A 21,282-nucleotide genomic window follows, 5' to 3' on the forward strand; every position below is an offset into this window, starting at 1 on the left:
CCTTCTACCCTCATCAGAAAAGAATTCTATCCTAAGCAAAAACCAAGCTTCTAAGAAGGGAGTTCTGGAAGTGTGATATAACCCTATGTCACAGACATACATATATGCATATTTCACGACAGGCCATCCCTTGGTATAAAGTTATTGAAAGGTTAGTATATTTTGATTGGGTTCCATTGTGTTATATACACAAAACGAATGGTATAATCAATTTTGACTTCTGGAAGAAAGGTTTTAAGTGGCAGTTACCTTAAGAGATTAATATTTAACAGGTAAAAACTTTGAATTCATGTATGAAGTGACACAAGATCATAAAACTAATCAACAACACTGCGTCAGAAGGCATCTGTTCGCAGAATAGCTTTCCGCACAACAGAACAGAACAATATACTAATAGGCTATAAAGTCACACGCAATCATATAAGCACGGTAAGGGGGTGGTGGTCTGAAAGGAAGATATGTCAGGAAAAGCACTTTATCTGAACCTAAATACATACATATCTCAAGGTATGGAATGGAACCATTTTAACAGCTATGCGCATATCAAAAGAGAAGTGGTGTATAGCAGCTCAAAGGATGTGAGATATCCAAAGGAGGTAAACTGGATAAGCATCGCAGTAGGAACAAGGCATCTAGGCGTATATCTGGACATGCTACAATATAGAAGCATAAACATGTTATGACTTGCAAAAGGTGAAAATGTTATATACTGAGCATTTAAATACTCAGTAATTACTTAAACTGCAATGCCAAATTTCAGTATTTTGCAATATTCATACACCACAGAATGATCCAAAGCCAATCGTTATATACTTCAGAGCTACAATTTGCAACAAACCAAATTAATTAATGGATTGCAAACAAAATATAATCCTTTTCCAACGACATTAAATCCTTAGCTAATTACAGAAAGATTCATGACTCAATGGAAACTTTATCTGATTTGGACAGAGAAATTTACAGAATGTGAGTTATGCTTTTATAGCAAGACATTTTACTGGCTGACTGAAAACAAAAGACGACTGTCGGGATCGTCATTGTTCTCTGGATACAAAGATACCATTTAAAAATCATACGCAACACTTAATGAGATGAAGAAAATGAATAGGAGATAGAGGTTATGAATCAAGCCCATCGGAGATAGAAGACCATCACATCTAACTCTTTAGTTTGCTTGATAGTGATCTCTGAATGAATCTATCTCCATTCTGTGGTTGTCTTTCTTCAGAGCATATGAGGTTACTCACGTGTAGGATCAGCGAGGTCTGGTACTGAAAAGGCAAATGTGTATATAATTATCTCTTCGGTGTCTCTTCAATTTTCGCTGATACATTGATATCTTGGCTGGCAGCGTGTCAGAATTATGTTCTACACAGGCTATAATTTATTTATTTATTTATTTAATTGATTGGTGTTATTTTACTTACTCGACGGTGACCAGTATTATGGTGGGTGGAAACCCGGTAAAGCCCTGAGGAAACCCATGAATATTCGCAGGTTGCTGCAGACCTTCCCACGTACAGCCAGAGAGGAAGCCAGCATAAGCTGGACTTCAACTCACAGCAACCGCATTGGGGAGAGGCGCCTGTGTCATTGTACAACGCTGACATTGGTATACCAGCCGTCAAACAAAATGGAGGTTCCAGGTCAATAATCGCAAAACGATAAAGATGTTTTGTACACAAAATCTTCCTGAAATGTTGTATATTTTTGACAGTCAAGGTCAAAACCACTGAAAGTAAGAAAAATGTGTTTGGGAACACAAAGATTCCTGTCCACGGAGTAACTTATCAATGGCTGGATACGTTTACACCTATTAGTAGCAAACCAAATGTCAGCTCCAGGAGGTTACCAGAGATAGAATGTTTTATAGCTTGTTGAATCTAGGGGAAAATGAAAACAAACCGGCCGAATGAAAATAAAAGTATCCCTATGTAAACATTAAATGCTCTCTTTTCTAATCAATTTTAGAAAAGCTTGCCTAGTTAAGTACTGAATATTAAAGATAGTAGTGACAACTCACATTGTCTGATGCGATCGAGCACTTTGCCTGGAGTCTGTTTCATATCATTGGGGGATCGTACATTGAAGGTGTTGTCTGGGCCAGGCTGTGAAGCGATAGACTCCAGTTCAGTCGTGTCTCTCTGCCCGAGGCCCACGGGATATACCTGTACCCCTTCATTTCTCAGTCTCTGTGCCTCGTCTAAAGTGTCCCACTTGTCAAGAGAGGGTTTGGAGGTCAACAGAACGGCTATGTTGTTGGCCAACGGCCTATCTCCGTTGTTCTGGGAGAAAAAATTTGTTCTAGCCAATCTCAAACCAGCGGCTGTGTTCGACTGTCCACCAGTTCTCTGGAATCCGTCAATGCCGGCTAAGACCACGTCCTGTTTGGTAAACTGATTCAGGTAGAACTCCGGTCTAGCGGAATTGCTGTAGGTCAAGGCACCGATTCTTGTGTTCCCAGAGTCCACATCAAAACGCTTGGCAAGGTCCGTAGCAAACTGCCGAGCGCGGTTGAATTGACCTGAAGGCATGGATGCGTCCACAATAAAGACAACATCCCTCCCGTTTTTGTCTGTAAACGCAAAAAAAAACAATTTTTACTTGATTATTGTTTAAAGTCGTACGTAAGAATTTTTTACTTAAAGAACGGCGATTTCGAAGGAAACTGAGTAAACGCCTTCTCACTGCACCTGCCAATCCTAGCTGTCAAAAAAAGGAGCCATCATAAAACAGTACTGTGGGTTGACCGAGTATGGATTATCTCCCTTTGGACTGACAAGCGCGATTGTATAGTTTAATGTCAGTTAGTTCCCTTTCATTGTTTTCGTATAGTTAGAGGTAAAGAAAACGTGAGATCGCTGTACATCCGGAACCACATCGCCAGTGTGTTCCACTGCAATTTCTATTGGTAGTTCGAGACATTCCACCCCCACCAAAGATGTGATTACGTTATTGTGAGTAGCAATACTGTTTCTTGTGCACCTTGTAACCCGAGGGATGGTTATTTTCTTTTCTTAAACGAAGGATTGTTCAATGATGGTAATTTGCTCAAAGACCATGTGTTAACCTAATTTCTCCATATGTAACGTTGTTGTTGACACTTACTTTATGACAACGAGTTCACTGGTGTATTTACCAAACACTATACCTGGTATGCGTACGTTAAGAGATATCACGAGATCATAACCTTTGACAAGAAGTTGTAAACTTGCCGCCATTTTAAACACTGTTTTCGCCGTTGCTTCGCACTATCATTCCAGATGAAATCTTCGACAGAATTCAGAAGTCAGAAATCCCACCGATATCTCGTAAGCTCACATCACCTAGTGCGATCTTGTCGGCCGTTCTGGAATTCTAACGCGATTTTCGGCGAGAAGGTCTAGAAAACACGCCCGGGAGACAAATGGTTATATTAAAGCTTGTGATAAAAATCGGGCTCATTCTGAACAAATGAAAATAGCAGCTGAACTCCTCAGCCCTCAAAAATTATATACCCTGCTCGATAGAACCTCAAGGAAGAAAACGGTTTCTATTCCAAATGTCCAAGTTTATGATATGGAAAAAATCTCTGAGAGACAGTTTCTGTCTTCATGATACAAAGGAAGGTAAAAGGTACCGCTAGGAGAAGACGACTCTAACAAATAGTCTACAGATTTTGCTTGACACCATTTTGACCTGGGAATGCTGTTGTGGTTTATTCCGATAAACCTTTTACATATACGTTGTATGCAGGACTGAACAAAACACTGAAGATGAAGTTTGACCTCAGAAAGTAAGCCATCAATGTCTTAAAGTACGAATTACGTACAAATAGCGTTGTTATTGTTGTAATATATGATTATTTTGATTCTTCCCCGAGAAAAAGTTTTTAATTTGCAATCAACACCATTTCATACCCTTCTTTACCTTTCCCTTGTTGGATCTTAATCTATAGGAAGTGAACAGTCTACAATGGAATAGGAGGTATAGAATATATTTTCTAAGCACCACTATGTGATCACTTTTCGTTTAGAAAGAAAGAAAAAGGAAGATAAAGCCCATAACTTCGAAAATGGAAGAAAAAATGGGTAGGTGCAATTTTAATGGGTTGGCCATGTAACACCAACCACACACTTTTTAATTTTACGCTTGACACCTACAATTTACTGATAAACCAGTAATATGCAACTTAATGTACGAAAAAGCACATCTATGAGTTACGATGACTGCAAACCTTCATGAATTTCATTTCTATACGTTAAGAGATATCACGATATCATACGTAACGATTGTTATGCCAATTATGCTGTTTAAACTGCAGATGTCTGTAACGACAGACTTAAAATACCAACTGCTACATATATGAGTTACAATAACCATTTTTTTTCCACATTTTTCAATATTTCACAGATTTACGTTTGTGGTTCTGAGAGATCGAGGGGACAAAACATTGGGACAATGGACAGACGAACAGACAGACACGCGACAAAACTCGTGCTCTAAGGATTTACTTTATTTATTTATTTGATTGGTGTTTTACGCCGTGCTTAAGAATATTTCACTTATACGACGGCGGCCAGTATTATGGTGGGAGGAAACCGGGCAGAACCCGGGGGAAACCCACGACCGTCCGCGGTTTCCACACACTGCTGTAGGGAGCTGGGGAGTATAAACTAATGTGATGCAATTAATCGAATGTCATACTCACTGGGTGCCAAAGTTTGAGGCGATTTAGAATCCGTCGGTTCTGAAAAAATCAGGCACAAATCCAAAATTTACAAAATCATGGAGAAGAATAAAACTCTTTACAGAAATCTCACCATGGCATAGCTTCATTGGTCTAGACTAAGAATGCTCAGATCTCATAAATTCAAGAACATGTTAAAAATTAACATAGGGACACTTAAAGAATAAATGCGTTTACTCACTTGTCCCAGGTTGTTGATCCGGCACTGTATGGAATAAACAAAAAGTAATCAGTTAATAAAAGTGTGGCAATGTACTTCTTATACGACAAGAGAGCGTATTACAAAAGACAAAATTATCTTTAAAATCTGTAATTCTGGTACATGTACGGCAACACAGCAGCTGTGTCGGCAGGAAGCTTAGAGAAACATATAATTATGTCCAGCAACCAAAGGAAAATATTGACCATCTCTGCTGTGAGACTCACGTTGTCTGATCCTGTCGACGACTCTGCCGGGAACCTGGTTCATATCATCAGGCGATCTAACATTAAAGCTGTTGTCTCGACCCGGCGGTGTGGCGATAGAATCTAGTTCACTTGTGTCTCTCTGTCCCAGACCCACGGTGTACACCTGGGCTCCTGCGTTCCTCAGCCTCTGGGCTTCTTGCACTGTGCCCCTTCTGTCCACAGACTGTTGAGAGGTGAGAAGGAGGACAATGTTGTTGGCCAAAGGTCGATCCCCATTGCCCTGTGAGAACATATCTGTCCTGGTTGTCCTCAGAGCCGAGGCTGTGTTGGAGCGGCCGCCTGTCCTCCGCAGGTTGTCAATGCCCGAGAGAACGTCAGATTGTTTGTTGTAGCGATTCAAGTAAAACCAGCTTCTTGGTGAATCACTGTAGGTCATGGCACCAATTCTTGTGTCACCGGAATCCACGTTAAACCGCTGGGCAAAGTTCCTGGCGAACTGACGTCCCTGGTTAAACTGGTCCTGTGGCATGGAGGCATCCAAAAGTATGGCAACATCTCTTCCGTTTTTGCCTAGATGACAAATGGAATCGGCAATGTATAAGTATACTGAAATATATTTTACTTAAGACAAAAAAGATTAAAAAATAGCAACTAAAAAGACATTTTACGGCGAAGATTATGTTATGCCAAACATTGAAATTTAGCAAAGGTTTTGCATATTGTATCGGAGAAGTGGATCAACAGAAAATGTCTAAAACTTTTGCCAGGAAAATGACAACTTTGTACCATAATACTCACTTGGTGTCAGTGTTTGCGGAGTGGTTTGTGAATCTGTTTGTTCTAAAAAGGAAAAAATGAATGTTTACATCATATTTCGTGGAAAACTATATATCAGTTTCACTAACATAAAATGTTTAAAAAGAAAGAGTTAATCTTACTGGTAGACACAATTTCAAGTTGAGTTTTGTCTCCAAGCAATAAATCTCTTTGAGACTGTCTTTCGTAAATAACAAGAAGGAAATTTTTTACTTACTTGTCCCAGGTTGTTGGTCAGGCACTGGGAACAGAAACACAGAAAAACGTTGGTATAGTGAAAGATTAATACTGCAAAATCTTACAATTATACATGGATTGCCTCAAAATATAATTAAAGCCTCACAGCATATGTAGTAAAACCAGCGTATTACCGGTGAAATCCGCTCACTTGGCAATTCACCTCAGGTTTTATTCTAACTGTTCATGTGTATATGCCTAAAGTTAGCAACATATACGCCCATTAGGATCATGGCATGACAAGAATTAGACCAAATATTTGTAATGATGACAGCTGCTAATTATTAGACGTCACTAGTCTGGAATTACTCAAAATGCTGTATTGTTTTCAAATTTAACACACAACCAGATCAAACAAGGCGCCCATCAACAGAGTCTTTAATTTATCCCATTAGAACAAACATGAAAAGGGTATATTCAATTCCAAATTTTAAGTAGCCTGACGATAATCTCTCTTGTGACACTCACGCTGTCTGATCCTGTCAACGACTCTGCCAGGAACCTGGTTCATATCGTCAGGCGATCTAACATTAAAGCTGTTGTCTCGACCCGGCGGTGTGGCGATAGAATCTAGTTCACTTGTGTCTCTCTGTCCCAGACCCACGGTGTACACCTGGGCTCCTGCGTTCCTCAGCCTCGTGGCTTCTTGCACTGTGCCCCTTCTGTCCACAGACTGTTGAGAGGTGAGAAGGAGGACAATGTTGTTGGCCAAAGGTCGATCCCCATTGCCCTGTGAGAACATATCTGTCCTGGTTGTCCTCAGAGCCGAGGCTGTGTTGGAGCGGCCGCCTGTTCTCCGCAGGTTGTCAATGCCCGAGAGAACGTCAGATTGTTTGTTGTAGCGATTCAAGTAAAACCAGCTTCTTGGTGAATCACTGTAGGTCATGGCACCAATTCTTGTGTCACCGGAATCCACGTTAAACCTCTGGGCAAAGTTCCTGGCGAACTGACGTCCCTGGTTAAACTGGTCCTGTGGCATGGAGGCATCCAAAAGTATGGCAACATCTCTTCCGTTTTTGCCTAGGTGACAAATGGAATCGGCAATGTATAAGTTTATCGAAATATATTTTACTTAAGACATAAAAGATTTACAAAGTAGCAACTAAAAAGACATTTTACGGCGAAGATTATGTTATGTCAAACATTTAAATTAAGCAAAGCATTTGCGTATTGCATCTGAGAAGTTGATCAACAGAAAATGTCTAAAGCTTTTGCCAGGAAAATGACAACTTTGTACCATAATACTCACTTGGTGCCAGTGTTTGCGGAGTGGTTTGTGAATCTGTTTGTTCTAAAAAGGAAAAATTGCACATTTACATCATATTTCGTGGAAAACTATATATCAGTTTCACTAACATAAAATGTTTAAAAAGAAAGAGTTAATCTTACTGGTAGACACAATTTCAAGTTGAGTTTTGTCTCCAAGCAATAAATCTCTTTGAGACTGTCTTTTGTAAATACCAAGAACGAAATTTTTACTTACTTGTCCCAGGTTGTTGGTCAGGCACTGGGAACAGAAACACAGAAAAACGTTCGTACAGTTAAAGGATTAATACTGCAAAATCTTACAATTATGCATGGATTGACTCAAAATATAATTAAAGCCTCACAGCATATGTAGTAAAACCAGCGTATTACCGGTGAAATCCGCTCACTTGGCAATTCACCTCAGGTTTTATTCTAACTGTACATGTATATATGCCTAAAGTTAGCAACGTACACGCCCAATAGGATCATGGCATGACAAGAATTAGATCAAATATTTGTAATGATGACAGTTGGAAATTATAAGGCGTCACTAGTCTAGAATTACTAAAAAATGCCTCTATTGTTTTCAAATTTAACACACAAACATATCAGACAAGGCGCCCATCAACTGAGTCTTTAATTTATCCCATTAGAACAAACATGAAAAGGGTATATTCAATTCCAAATTTTAAGTAGCCTGACGACAATCTCTCTTGTGACACTCACGTTGTCTGATCCTGTCGACGACTCTGCCAGGAACCTGGTTCATATCGTCAGGCGATCTAACATTAAAGCTGTTGTCTCGACCCGGCGGTGTGGCGATAGAATCTAGTTCACTTGTGTCTCTCTGTCCCAGACCCACGGTGTACACCTGGGCTCCTGCGTTCCTCAGCCTCTGGGCTTCTTGCACTGTGCCCCTCCTGTCCACAGACTGTTGAGAGGTGAGAAGGAGGACAATGTCGTTGGCTAAAGGTCGATCTCCATTGGCCTGTGAGAACATGTCTGTCCTGGTTGTCCTCAGAGCCGAGGCTGTGTTGGAGCGGCCGCCTGTTCTCCGCAGGTTGTCAATGCCCGAGAGAACGTCAGATTGTTTGTTGTAGCGATTCAAGTAAAACCAGCTTCTTGGTGAATCACTGTAGGTCATGGCACCAATTCTTGTGTCACCGGAATCCACGTTAAACCTCTGGGCAAAGTTCCTGGCGAACTGACGTCCCTGGTTAAACTGGTCCTGTGGCATGGAGGCATCCAAAAGTATGGCAACATCTCTTCCGTTTTTGCCTAGGTGACAAATGGAATCGGCAATGTATAAGTATATAGAAATATATTTTACTTAAGACATAAACGATTAAAAAATAGCAACTAAAAAGGCATTTTACGGCGAAGATTATGTTATGCCAAACATTGAAATTTAGCAAAGGTTTTGCATATTGTATCGGAGAAGTGGATCAACAGAAAATGTCTAAAGCTTTTGTCATGAAAATGACAACTTGTACCATAATACTCACTTGGTGCCAGTGGTTGCGGAGTGGTTTGTGAATCTGTTTGTTCTAAAAAGGAAAAAATGAATGTTTACATCATATTTTGTGGAAAACTATATATCAGTTTCACTAACATAAAATGTTTAAAAATAAACAGTTAATCTTACTGGTAGACACAATATCAAGTTGAGTTTTGTCTCCAAGCAATAAATCTCTTTGAGACTGTCTTTCGTAAATACCAAGAAGGAAATTTTTTACTTACTTGTCCCAGGTTGTTGGTCAGGCACTGGGAACAGAAACACAGAAAAACGTTGGTATAGTGAAAAGATTAATACTGGAAACTCTTACAATTATACATGGATTGCCTCAAAATATAATAAAAGCCTCACAACATATGTAGTAAAACCAGCGTATTACCGGTGAAATCCGCTCACTTGGCAATTCACCTCAGGTCTTATTCTAACTGTTCATGTATATATGCCTAAAGTTAGCAACGTACACGCCCAATAGGATCATGGCATGACAAGAGTTAGACCAACTACTTGCAATGATGACAGTTGGAAGTTATTAGGCGTCACTAGTCTAGAATTACTAAAAAATGCCTTTATTGTTTTCAAATTTAACATACAAACATAGGAGACAAAACGCCCATCAGCAGAGTCTTTAATTTATCCCGTTAGAACAAACATGAAAAGGGTATATTCAATTCCAAGTTTTAAGTAGCCTGGCGACAATCTCTCTTGTGACACTCACGTTGTCTGATCCTGTCGACGACTCTGCCAGGAACCTGGTTCATATCATCAGGCGATCTAACATTAAAGCTGTTGTCTCGCCCCGGCGGTGTGGCGATAGTATCTAGTTCACTTGTGTCTCTCTGTCCCAGACCCACGGTGTACACCTGGGCTCCTGCGTTCCTCAGCCTCGTGGCTTCTTGCACTGTGCCCCTCCTGTCCACAGACTGTTGAGAGGTGAGAAGGAGGACAATGTTGTTGGCCAAAGGTCGATCCCCATTGCCCTGTGAGAACATATCTGTCCTGGTTGTCCTCAGAGCCGAGGCTGTGTTGGAGCGGCCGCCTGTTCTCCGCAGGTTGTCAATGCCCGAGAGAACGTCAGATTGTTTGTTGTAGCGATTCAAGTAAAACCAGCTTCTTGGTGAATCACTGTAGGTCATGGCACCAATTCTTGTGTCACCGGAATCCACGTTAAACCGCTGGGCAAAGTTCCTGGCGAACTGACGTCCCTGGTTAAACTGGTCCTGTGGCATGGAGGCATCCAAAAGTATGGCAACATCTCTTCCGTTTTTGCCTAGATGACAAATGGAATCGGCAATGTATAAGTATATAGAAATATATTTTACTTAAGACATAAACGATAAAAAAATAGCAACTAAAAAGGCATTTTACGGCGAAGATTATGTTATGCCAAACATTGAAATTTAGCAAAGGTTTTGCATATTGTATCAGAGAAGTGGATCAAGAGAAAATGTCTAAAGCTTTTGCCATGAAAATGACAACTTTGTACTATAATACTTACTTGGTGCCAGTGTTTGCGGAGTGGTTTGTGAATCTGTTTGTTCTAAAAAGGAAAAAATGAATGTTTACATCATATTTTGTGGAAAACTATATATCAGTTTCACTAACATAAAATGTTTAAAAAATAAACAGTTAATCTTACTGGTAGTAGACACAATATCAAGTTGAGTTTTGTCTCCAAGCAATAAATCTCTTTGAGACTGTCTTTCGTAAATACCAAGAAGGAAATTTTTTACTTACTTGTCCCAGGTTGTTGGTCAGGCACTGGGAACAGAAACACAGAAAAACGTTGGTATAGTGAAAAGATTAATATTGCAAAATCTTACGATTTTACATGGATTGCCTCAAAATATAATTAAAGCCTCACAACATATGTAGTAAAACCAGCGTATTACCGGTGAAATCCGCTCACTTGGCAATTCACCTCAGGTCTTATTCTAACTGTTCATGTATATATGCCTAAAGTTAGCAACGTACACGCCCAATAGGATCATGGCATGACAAGAGTTAGACCAACTACTTGCAATGATGACAGTTGGAAGTTATTAGGCGTCACTAGTCTAGAATTACTAAAAAATGCCTTTATTGTTTTCAAATTTAACATACAAACATAGGAGACAAAACGCCCATCAGCAGAGTCTTTAATTTATCCCGTTAGAACAAACATGAAAAGGGTATATTCAATTCCAAGTTTTAAGTAGCCTGGCGACAATCTCTCTTGTGACACTCACGTTGTCTGATCCTGTCGACGACTCTGCCAGGAACCTGGTTCATATCATCAGGCGATCTAACATTAAAGCTGTTGTCTCGCCCCGGCGGTGTGGCGATAGTATCTAGTTCACTTGTGTCTCTCTGTCCCAGACCCACGGTGTACACCTGGGCTCCTGCGTTCCTCAGCCTCGTGGCTTCTTGCACTGTGCCCCTCCTGTCCACAGACTGTTGAGAGGTGAGAAGGAGGACAATGTTGTTGGCCAAAGGTCGATCCCCATTGCCCTGTGAGAACATATCTGTCCTGGTTGTCCTCAGAGCCGAGGCTGTGTTGGAGCGGCCGCCTGTTCTCCGCAGGTTGTCAATGCCCGAGAGAACGTCAGATTGTTTGTTGTAGCGATTCAAGTAAAACCAGCTTCTTGGTGAATCACTGTAGGTCATGGCACCAATTCTTGTGTCACCGGAATCCACGTTAAACCGCTGGGCAAAGTTCCTGGCGAACTGACGTCCCTGGTTAAACTGGTCCTGTGGCATGGAAGCATCCAAAAGTATGGCAACATCTCTTCCGTTTTTGCCTAGGTGACAAATGGAATCGGCAATGTAGAAGTATACTGAAATATATTTTACTTAAGACAAAAATGATTAAAAAATAGCAACTAAAAAGACATTTTACGGGGAAGATTATGTTATGGCAAACAAATATCTGCTTTTGTTTAGAAATTGATTGATTTTTGATTTTAGAATGTTTTACTAATTCTACGGAGTCTTGCATTATGATGGGCGGAAAGAGGCCAGAGCCCAGGGGAAACCCTCGACCATTTATCTCCAGGTTGCTGGCAGACCTTCCCACGTACGGCCCGAGAGAAAGACAGCATGAGCTGGACTTAAAGTTACAGCGACTGCAATGGGGGAGAAGCTTCTGCGTCAGTGCGATGCTCTGACTCGCTAAGCACCTTGGCCAAAGTGAAGCAAAGGGTTTGTATATTGTATTAAGTTGATGACCGGGAATTTTTTGGTGTCAAAATGACAACTTTGTACCGTAAAACTCACTTGGAACTAGTGCTTGCGGAGTGGTCTGTGAATCTGTGAGTGCTGAAAAGAAATTAATTCAATGTTTACATGGCCAACTATATATGGCTTGATTAATAAAGTATTTTAGAAAAAACATTTAATCCATTTGGTAGATACAATTCTAAGCTGAGTTTTGTCTCCAAGAAATGAATCGCATATAAACTATCTTTGGCAAATGCCTTGTAGAAATGTTTCTACTTACTCGTCCCAGGTTGTTGGTCAGGCACCACTGCGAATAGAAAAACAGAAAATTTTAGTTGAGTGGAAATATAAATCCCTCCAAAAATGGTATATTTTAAATAAAAATTCTTTTGAAAATTATACCAGCTGAACAACCAGGAAAAGGGTATAATATCTAATGTTTAATTAAATGGATAAAGAATCGACACTGATTGGCTGACAGTGGAGATAAGGATGCCTCGTCTAATTTGTTCAGCGTTGGCCACGCTTGAACAAATCTGTCATACCTGAAATTCAGCTTAGGCTAGGCATTGCCTAGAACTGACTACAACTTACACTAGCCAATCAGAAACGATTCTGTATCTCTTAAGGCAAGGAAAGTTTCTGCGGGGACACTCACGTTGCCTGATCCCGTCGACGACTCTGCCAGGAACCTGGTTCATATCATCAGGCGATCTAACATTAAAGCTGTTGTCTCGACCCGGCGGTGTGGCGATAGATTCTAGTTCACTTGTGTCTCTCTGTCCCAGACCCACGGTGTACACCTGGGCTCCTGCGTTCCTCAGCCTCTGGGCTTCTTGTACTGTGTCCCTCCTATCTACGGACTGTTGAGAGGTGAGAAGGAGCACAAAGTTGTTGGCCAAAGGTCGATCCCCATTGCCCTGTGAGAACATATCTGTCCTGGTTGTCCTCAGAGCCGAGGCTGTGTTGGAGCGGCCTCCTGTCCTCCGCAAATTGCGAATGCCCGAGAGAACGTCGGATTGTTTGTTGTAGCGATTCAAGTAAGACCAGCTTCTTGGTGAATCACTGTAGGTCATGAGGCCTATTCTTGTGTCACCGGAATCCACATTAAACCGCTGGGCAAAGTTCCTGGCGAACTGCTTGCCCCGGTTAAACTGGTTCTGAGGCATGGAGGCGTCCAAGAGGATTACAACGTCTCTTCCATTTGCACCTATGAGTTTGATATACATTAAGGCGATGTTGTTTTTGCAGCTTTCAACATGTGGTCGTTTTGTGAAGATGAATGTTTTGAGATGAAGTTTGTGAATAGTTTTAAGGGCGTGGCACTGAAGCAGGAAGATTATCTGGTGAGTAGCCTGACGAACGATAGTGTGTATAATGATAGTTTTTGAAACATTTTCTTACATAACATTTAGAAAATTTAAACACAGATTATCTTTGTCGACATTAAATTAGCCAAAACAGCAACGACGGAGTGATATCTGTCAGATGAGGTCAGATTTGACGGGTAAAATACATTTGAGCACTTAATGTACTCGAAGTACACCATTGGCACTTGTCTCTATTACCTTACCACGCTTTGTTTTCTTTCGTTTGTTCTTTTGGGGGATTTTTGTAGGTGAAACTAACTAGCTTTTTTCTTCAGGCATGTGCATGGAACCAGATACTGCTTGTTTTGATCTGTAGGACATTTTGACACAACAGATGAATTTTGAAGAAAATAAGGAATTTTGAAGAAAATGAGGAAAAAGCCCTTGCTATGAATCTTTGAATTAAAATGTCTTTGCAACGTTTGTATAAAAGTTTGTATAAAATGCTAGGGTTAGCCTGACGGGGTTATTTCGGCATTACGCCGGTGTACTTACTGCGTCCCAATCTCTGGGCATTGTCAGTCACACCTGTTATAATATAAAATCACTAGTATGATTAATCAGTGATTTAGTAAAACGGCTTTCACCCAGACATCGTGATGTCCAATACCTTATACCGCTTCCTGGATTTGTGAAGAATACCAGAAAGGCTTTATAAATATCAGTCCCTCAACCTGAGCTGTGTTCACATGCACCTGGGAATAAAAAAGTTGTTAAATTCAATGTGTGCCGTTTCACATATACTGCTCTTTCTTTCCTGTTGAACTTTGAACCCCTGGAATATGTTGGAACTTTTAGCATCTGAAAAGTGAAAAATTTTCAAGTAATTAGCACCTAGAAGTTGAAACATGCAAAATGCTGGCATTGCTAGTTTTTAGCAATAGAGTATCGATGCAAAAATGCACAAAATGGATCTCTGATATACAGATTCACTGAAATCCTGAAAATAAAATGGTTGTATAACAGTTAACAGCTTAGTACACAAAACTCCACTGTAGAAAATCTATCCTACATTTGTCCATAACCGGGAGATATGACATTTGTACCTGCGACTAAAGTGATCCCATGAATGATTAGTATGGTCCACCTCCAGTTTAATTTTAACCATCCCTGAAAGAGAAGATATTCTTACCTTTTGAGTGACCTAAGATTTAAGACATGCGGCTCATTTTCAGGATCCTGGAATTCGTGGTTATTTTAATCTCTTAATAGAAGACTTGGCCAGGGGTAGAAGGATTCAGATAGGCATGACAGGTTAAGGATGTAATCCTTGGAGGAAATGAGATGGGTGAAAAGAGAGTACATATGAGGAATTATTAAAAACATTGAATTTCCAGAAGGCTGTCATTGGACATCATCTAGGAGAAATTCTCGAATTCTCGAATGCTTCTCAGTGGATGTCGGTTTTGAAAAATGTGAAATTCCCAGAAGCCTATCAGCTGGAATCAGCTATGCAAAATATGAAATTTCTATCAGTTGACGCCAGTTGATATTCATGAAGGCATTGCTACAAACCTCCAACTCTTTAAAATGTATCTAAAGATTTAGAGCCGTGAATTGGTTTTCTGCAAGCAACATTGTGCGTTTGCCACATCATGGAAGTTTGCTGCAGCAAGCCACTGAATTTGCAGATTTTGGCAAGCTGTCAGTACACTTTCTGATAGTGTTAAGGTCTCCTTGGCAATTTTACCAAAGGCGTCGTCATGACAGGCTCAATGAGGAATCCCACTGCCATGTGAGCATTTAAGGGCAACTGAGTATGACTTGTGTTCATGAGTATTTAGATTCATATCTGAAGTGAACATGTAAGAATATTTCTCCGATATCACACAACAAAGAAATGGAGCTTAAAAAACCCACAAAGAATGCAAATGCCATGTCTTAGACTGCCATATTACTATGGAAGTCATCTGCATTCTTCCCAAGTCCTGGGAAAATGACTATAAAACATGTAAAGATTTGAAAGATTTCAACGCATTTCAAAGATTTACTCAGGGCATAATTTCAGTATTCAGAATGTTCGAATACTCTCAGAAATTAGCCGTTGTGAAAACGAAACTGTTGCTGAAGGACGTCGGTAGAAGTCATCAGTTTCGAACAATCTTCCAGTGGACAACTTCAAGTAGAGATTGAAAAGGCAAGGGAAGCTGTTAAACCAGAAGTTTGGGAAATCCATATTGGTCTGTCAAAAGAAAGAAGTTGCAAGTATGGTTCACTTGTCCCATCCCGGTTCTTAACAAGAAAAACTGCCCGGTATAGGAGCGCCGAATTTGGTCTCACCAGCAAACTTATATTTGTCTGTAACCAAAACTTGTGAACACACAAAGAGTATACAGCAAATAGGAATACGATTCTCATTCGTAGTAAGCCCAGAAAATAAAATCCCATAGCTCGTCCTGACAAATGTAAAGCCAAATTTTCATGATGGTTGATCTACACCACTGAAGAAGTTGAAAGATTTTCCAAACATTCGAGCAACACTCAAAACCTTCAGCGTGAAAGAAAAGGTATTTGACAAGGAAGTTTTTTTTAGAGAAATTTGAAAAGCCCTGTAACGAATTCCGACATTCCTTTATCGGGAAATCGCTGAAAGAGAAATTCCATCGTTGGATGAGACTTCCTGAAGTGATTGTTCTTTATTTCCTTTTCATGAGAAGAATTAGACCAACTATTTGTAATGATGACAGCTGCAATGTTGGTGTTTATGTGAGAATACACTTTGTGGGAAAATTTAAATTTCCCCACAAAATGAATATAGTATCAGTTGATTTTTCATCTTTCTCCACAAGCTATAATTATTCATAATTCGGCAAGCACTGAATGATTATTTTTTATAATTTTTTTTATAAGAACTCATGCATATTTGAAAAGAGACAGGTACATAGAAATAAGGAGACACTGGTACATTTCACCAGAGACGAGATACTAATAGTGACATGCGAGTGAGAATAATGTCAACAGCAAACAAAGGTATTACCAAATTAAAGCCTGAGGCATTTGAGTATAAGACAGCTAGGCCATATTGGAAATGACCGCCGAGACTTTGATACTGATCAAATCTACTTATACATGAATTATACATAACGTATGTTACGCAGAAGTACTTCAGTTTTACATACAGCACGTACGACCCTTTTTCTTGTTATTCGTTCACACATATAGACAAAAGGCACAGAATAGTTAACTTCGGAGTTAGTTACAGATAATCAGCAAACATGTGGACCATAAGGTTTCAGTTTTGAGATTTGAATCTTTTGTTATTCTTATTGAACAAAGTTAAACAATCTTTAACTTACATCGCCACAATAATTACCCGCGTGATGCCAGACGCGTCTGCCTCATAATGGCGGCTTTGGATTCCGCGTTGATAAAAACAACCATGGTGCTATTAATGGTCACTGATTTTAAGTTTTCAAATTGAGATTAATTTACTGACATTTCTATGTCACTTTAGATGACAAGCTATGGAATGATTTCTACCTGTTTTGTTTGCTTGGATTTTGAGTTGCGTCCTTTTTCCACGCCATTTCGTCCACACAACGACAGTAATTGAGACTTAGCTATACTTAACAGTTAAACGCGGGTTCTGCTGGGTATAAAGTGTGACTAGTTATGTCCTAACACGGATTCCGCAAGCCATTACTTAAAAGAGATGCACTTATTAAGTTACTTAGTTGCGAAGTACTTAAATGTCTAAGCATGGCATGTGTATCTAAAATGTTTTGAGCAAATAGTTCACTGATTCATGCTGAATGCTCAACCACCACGGTTGTTTTGGCATCAGGGAGTTTTCAAAACGCTCTTCTGGCGGATAAGACGTAGTGACAAAACATTAGTAGAAACACTGGCCTGGTGATTAACTCGATAAGAGAAATCAACAAGTGTTGTACAGTACAAGTACATGATAAAGCTACATGATACAAATACATGATATAAGTACATGTTGTAAGCACAGGATACAAATACATGGTACATAAGTAAATACAATATTGGACAGAGTAGAAGACCCTTCGAGTATAACGTATGCAAACCTCAGTATGTCACTTATATCTCCGACACACAAAATAACTTTGTTGGCAAAATATCAAAGGATGGAAACATCGAATATTTTCTTTTTATTATTTTGACCTTTTCGCACAAGAATTTAGAGCGAAGAAGTGGACTGCTGCAAGGAAAAGTATTTTTTTGTATTGATAGGAAAATCATAAAATACTTAATTGGCAATATTTATTTCAAGAACGAGATATGATGTGCCATTGTTGGTATTTCTCCGTTCTTGTCTTAATTTTGTGCATGAAGCCAGTACTAATCAGTTTCTTAATGGCATCATTTCATTTCCAAAAATCGAATTGCCCGAACTACAGTATCAGTGCACATGAGATTTGTACTGTGCCGTGTGTGAAGTTCAATAGTTTCGCTCATAGAGTCCGAACACGTGATACTCGAAAGTCCGAACATGGCACATATTATACATGTTACAGGTCCGCCAAACGGCGCATGCGTCATGCTGACACGGTTTACTTACGCCTCCTTGTCGTTCTTGGAGCTACAATCACACACACGTAAGATATGAACCCGTTTCTTTTCACAGTTTAAACTAATATGATATTTCGCTATTGATTATTGGTAACTTTTACAATCACTTTAGAACCAAATGAATTAAAATGGCTTTTTAGAAGCATTATACATCTGAGATTATCAGTCTATAGATGTTTTCTTTTCGTACAAATTATTCCATATTGAAAAAGATGTTTTGTAAACTCACAATGGCAGTTTTTGAAAATTTTAAGAAGCTGAAGAGTTGTGGCGTATTCGTCTTTGAAACAATCTTTTGTGATATTGGTCTCTTGCTCACAAAAGTTCGTAAATTAACTTGTTCGTGGCTCTTAAATGACGCATGCATAGCGCATTTGTAACCAAGGAGTCTTCATACACGAGCTCATAATGTCGCCTTATATGATCTGTTAGGTAATTCTTTGAAATGTAAGCCATTCTGAATGCGCATGAAAGAAGCTGTAACAGCTCTGGTAAGGTCAAAAGCAACCGCCCACGTGACCACTTCACGTCTACTGATTGGCCAAATGTCAGCCTGTGGCTTTATTTACGTTTCAAGAACGACATCATGAACTCTTGTATTTCTGAAATAGAAATGCTGTGAGAATATATGGGAATTTACGAAATTTTGTGACTGTGGCCCGTAAAATTTATTTGCGAAAGAAAAAAGTGTACAGTTGTGCGATTATATAGAATTCAGGGCACGAATATATATCCACAATGCTGTACTGAGCAGTAAATGATGGTTTGTGTAAAATGCGAAAGGGTCTGTGGAGGAAACGACCACAGAACAAAGTGAACAGGTGATATAAAGTAAACATCTTCAGCTTTTCGTGATCTTAGCGCAAGGCAAATTTTCAAGACGGATAATCCTGCAATACCGCTAATTGATTTATTGACTTTGTCCACCAATGACAGTGAAATATTTAATTTAAAACCAGCCTGCTGTTAATTTTAACGCAAATTGTTGTATTTCACATACTTATAGTAAACTATAACCGATCCTGATTCTCAGACATAAGATTTTGATTATTCCAGGTCTTGCTTTTAACATTACTTTAGCCATATTATGAAGACAGATCTTCGAAGAAGACTCGTAGCTGTGCATATTACATTATGCATATACGCTGCCTCACTGGAACGCCATTTCAAAAACATGAGATGACACCTCGCTCAGTTACGTAGTAATTATATACTGACACCTAGACTCAGTTAATAATACTCCTCGGTGTAAATAATGCGAAAAAGTATCACGCCAGCGGATTTTAAAGTCTTAGGCATGACTCGAACCTGGATCTCCCGGTTACGAATCAGTCGCATTACTTTCACTTTCAGTTTGGTACTTCTCAGGATAAAGGGTACTTTGACATGAAGAAAGTCACGTCAACTCCATCATTCGTCTCTTGCTCCTTGTTATTGAAACATGTCAAGCATACTTACTCGTGGGTCTGGTACGTCGTGGAGTAGGACCTGAAACACAGAATGCAGGATTTGGTTATATACAGGTGTAAAAGCAGTGCAAGGAATTTAATTCCATGACTTTGTAACGTAATTTAGAGGTACAACATAGAGAGAAAAGACAGAGCATTGAGGACAATGTGATAGTTGGCAAATGGTCACACGTAACCAGTGAAACTTAGCGTTTAATGTAAACGCATAAATAGTAGAAACTTAGAGGGCCTCTAGCACCGTGACTAAAAGAGAATTAGGTAAAAAAATGCAGTGATGTTAACTGCAATTAATTAGACGTCACTGGTCTAAAATTACTCAAAATACTGCGCTGTCATCACATTTAACAAACAATATAGGCCTACTGACTGAAAAATAATAAAGTAAGCGGACGGCGGACAGATCAACCGATGAAGGAAACCCTGAAGAAACCACTTCTTCAGAAAGACACCTGACAATGAATGAACGAAACCATGGGGAGATAACCGTAACAAAACATTCTTGGTCACGCTTGAATAAATGCACCATAATCCATAAGTCAGCATAGCCTAGGCTTGCCTATCTCTCACACTAACCAATCAGAATAAATTCGGTATCCCTCTAAGCCATGGTGCTTGGGGGCGTGTAATTTGCTACTGTTTAAGCATTTTTACGTAAACGGTTACAACAAAACCCAAACTGAGGTCAACTGTCGAGAGGCCTTATTTAACCGATCACGTGTGACAATTTACAAACGACCACACTGTCGTTGCTGCTCTGTGTTACATCTCAGTGGGATATAGAAGACAGTAATAGTTATACAGAATAAGTCTTGCCGCTATAGTCGACGCCGATACAGCTGATGACAAGTCGGCCATACATCAATTTCATTATTATTATGCATTATTAGAGATTTTGTATTCCGTAGTCTACGATGAAATTTAACGACATTTTTCTCGGGAATGACCATTGCCTTTGAGAATACGCATGACAATCATTCACTATGATAGAAAATGGCTTCAATAAAAATTCAAAACTTACGTGGTGTAGTTGTTGTTGTTGTTGTCCTTGGTGGCCGAGTTCTCCTAGCTAAGAAAAATAAATTGTCGCAATATTAGATACAATTGAATTGCCTGCACCATTAATGATACATCTGTATGTAAGGCTACTGTTATTTTATTAAACACATTTAATTATTTAGCACACTGTTATTACAATATTAGATTAAAATTTGTTACAAGTTAGATGAAAATACAATATTCAACTGTATTAGTCAGCTTTATAACCAGTTAGCAAAGAATGTTGAAAATTTTCAATTTAAACAAAGTTAGTTTGTGAATTTGAACGTGATGGTTAAAGATGGAATAAACATATTACAATTAATACTGTTAACGTTTATTAAGATTTTAAGTTTTAATAACTGTGAACTGTGTTTAACTGGAATAACACATACATACAAACACAAATACAACACACGACACAAGAGTTGACGTAAAACTTTACACAATGGTATGTTAATAAACATGCCGAAGGTCCATGCAATGGGTGTGGAAGATTCACAGTTTTTGTGACGAAAACACACGCCAAATCCAGATACACAACATTAAATAATTTTCACACTGCATATGAACTTTACATACAAAGAAAATTATTTAAAGCATGCAATCTTTTCTCATATTTTCTCAGATAAAAAATGTATAATGAAATAACAGAACAATTTTAAGAAGGTTTTACTTCAAAACTGAACGATTAATAACAAAATGTAAAAATGAAAGAACACA

General features: G+C 39.3%; 1 protein-coding gene across 1 annotated transcript in view; it reads right to left on the bottom strand.

Annotated features, from left to right (window-relative positions):
• LOC135464536 (uncharacterized) overlaps window positions 1-21,282 on the bottom strand; it is a 130,988-nt gene that overhangs the window by 34,275 nt on the left and 75,431 nt on the right. Inside the window, 23 exon segments of the mRNA XM_064741960.1 lie at window positions 1,248-1,271; window positions 2,024-2,575; window positions 4,691-4,729; window positions 4,911-4,934; window positions 5,156-5,707; window positions 5,936-5,977; window positions 6,171-6,194; window positions 6,659-7,210; window positions 7,440-7,481; window positions 7,674-7,697; window positions 8,165-8,716; window positions 8,944-8,985; window positions 9,179-9,202; window positions 9,670-10,221; window positions 10,450-10,491; window positions 10,689-10,712; window positions 11,180-11,767; window positions 12,207-12,248; window positions 12,430-12,456; window positions 12,808-13,548; window positions 14,015-14,047; window positions 19,514-19,543; window positions 20,543-20,590. Coding sequence (XP_064598030.1) covers window positions 1,248-1,271; window positions 2,024-2,575; window positions 4,691-4,729; window positions 4,911-4,934; window positions 5,156-5,707; window positions 5,936-5,977; window positions 6,171-6,194; window positions 6,659-7,210; window positions 7,440-7,481; window positions 7,674-7,697; window positions 8,165-8,716; window positions 8,944-8,985; window positions 9,179-9,202; window positions 9,670-10,221; window positions 10,450-10,491; window positions 10,689-10,712; window positions 11,180-11,767; window positions 12,207-12,248; window positions 12,430-12,456; window positions 12,808-13,548; window positions 14,015-14,047; window positions 19,514-19,543; window positions 20,543-20,590 — 4,620 coding nt within the window.

This window comes from Liolophura sinensis, chromosome 4 (genome assembly GCF_032854445.1).
Source record: "Liolophura sinensis isolate JHLJ2023 chromosome 4, CUHK_Ljap_v2, whole genome shotgun sequence".
NCBI lineage: Eukaryota > Metazoa > Mollusca > Polyplacophora > Chitonida > Chitonidae > Liolophura > Liolophura sinensis.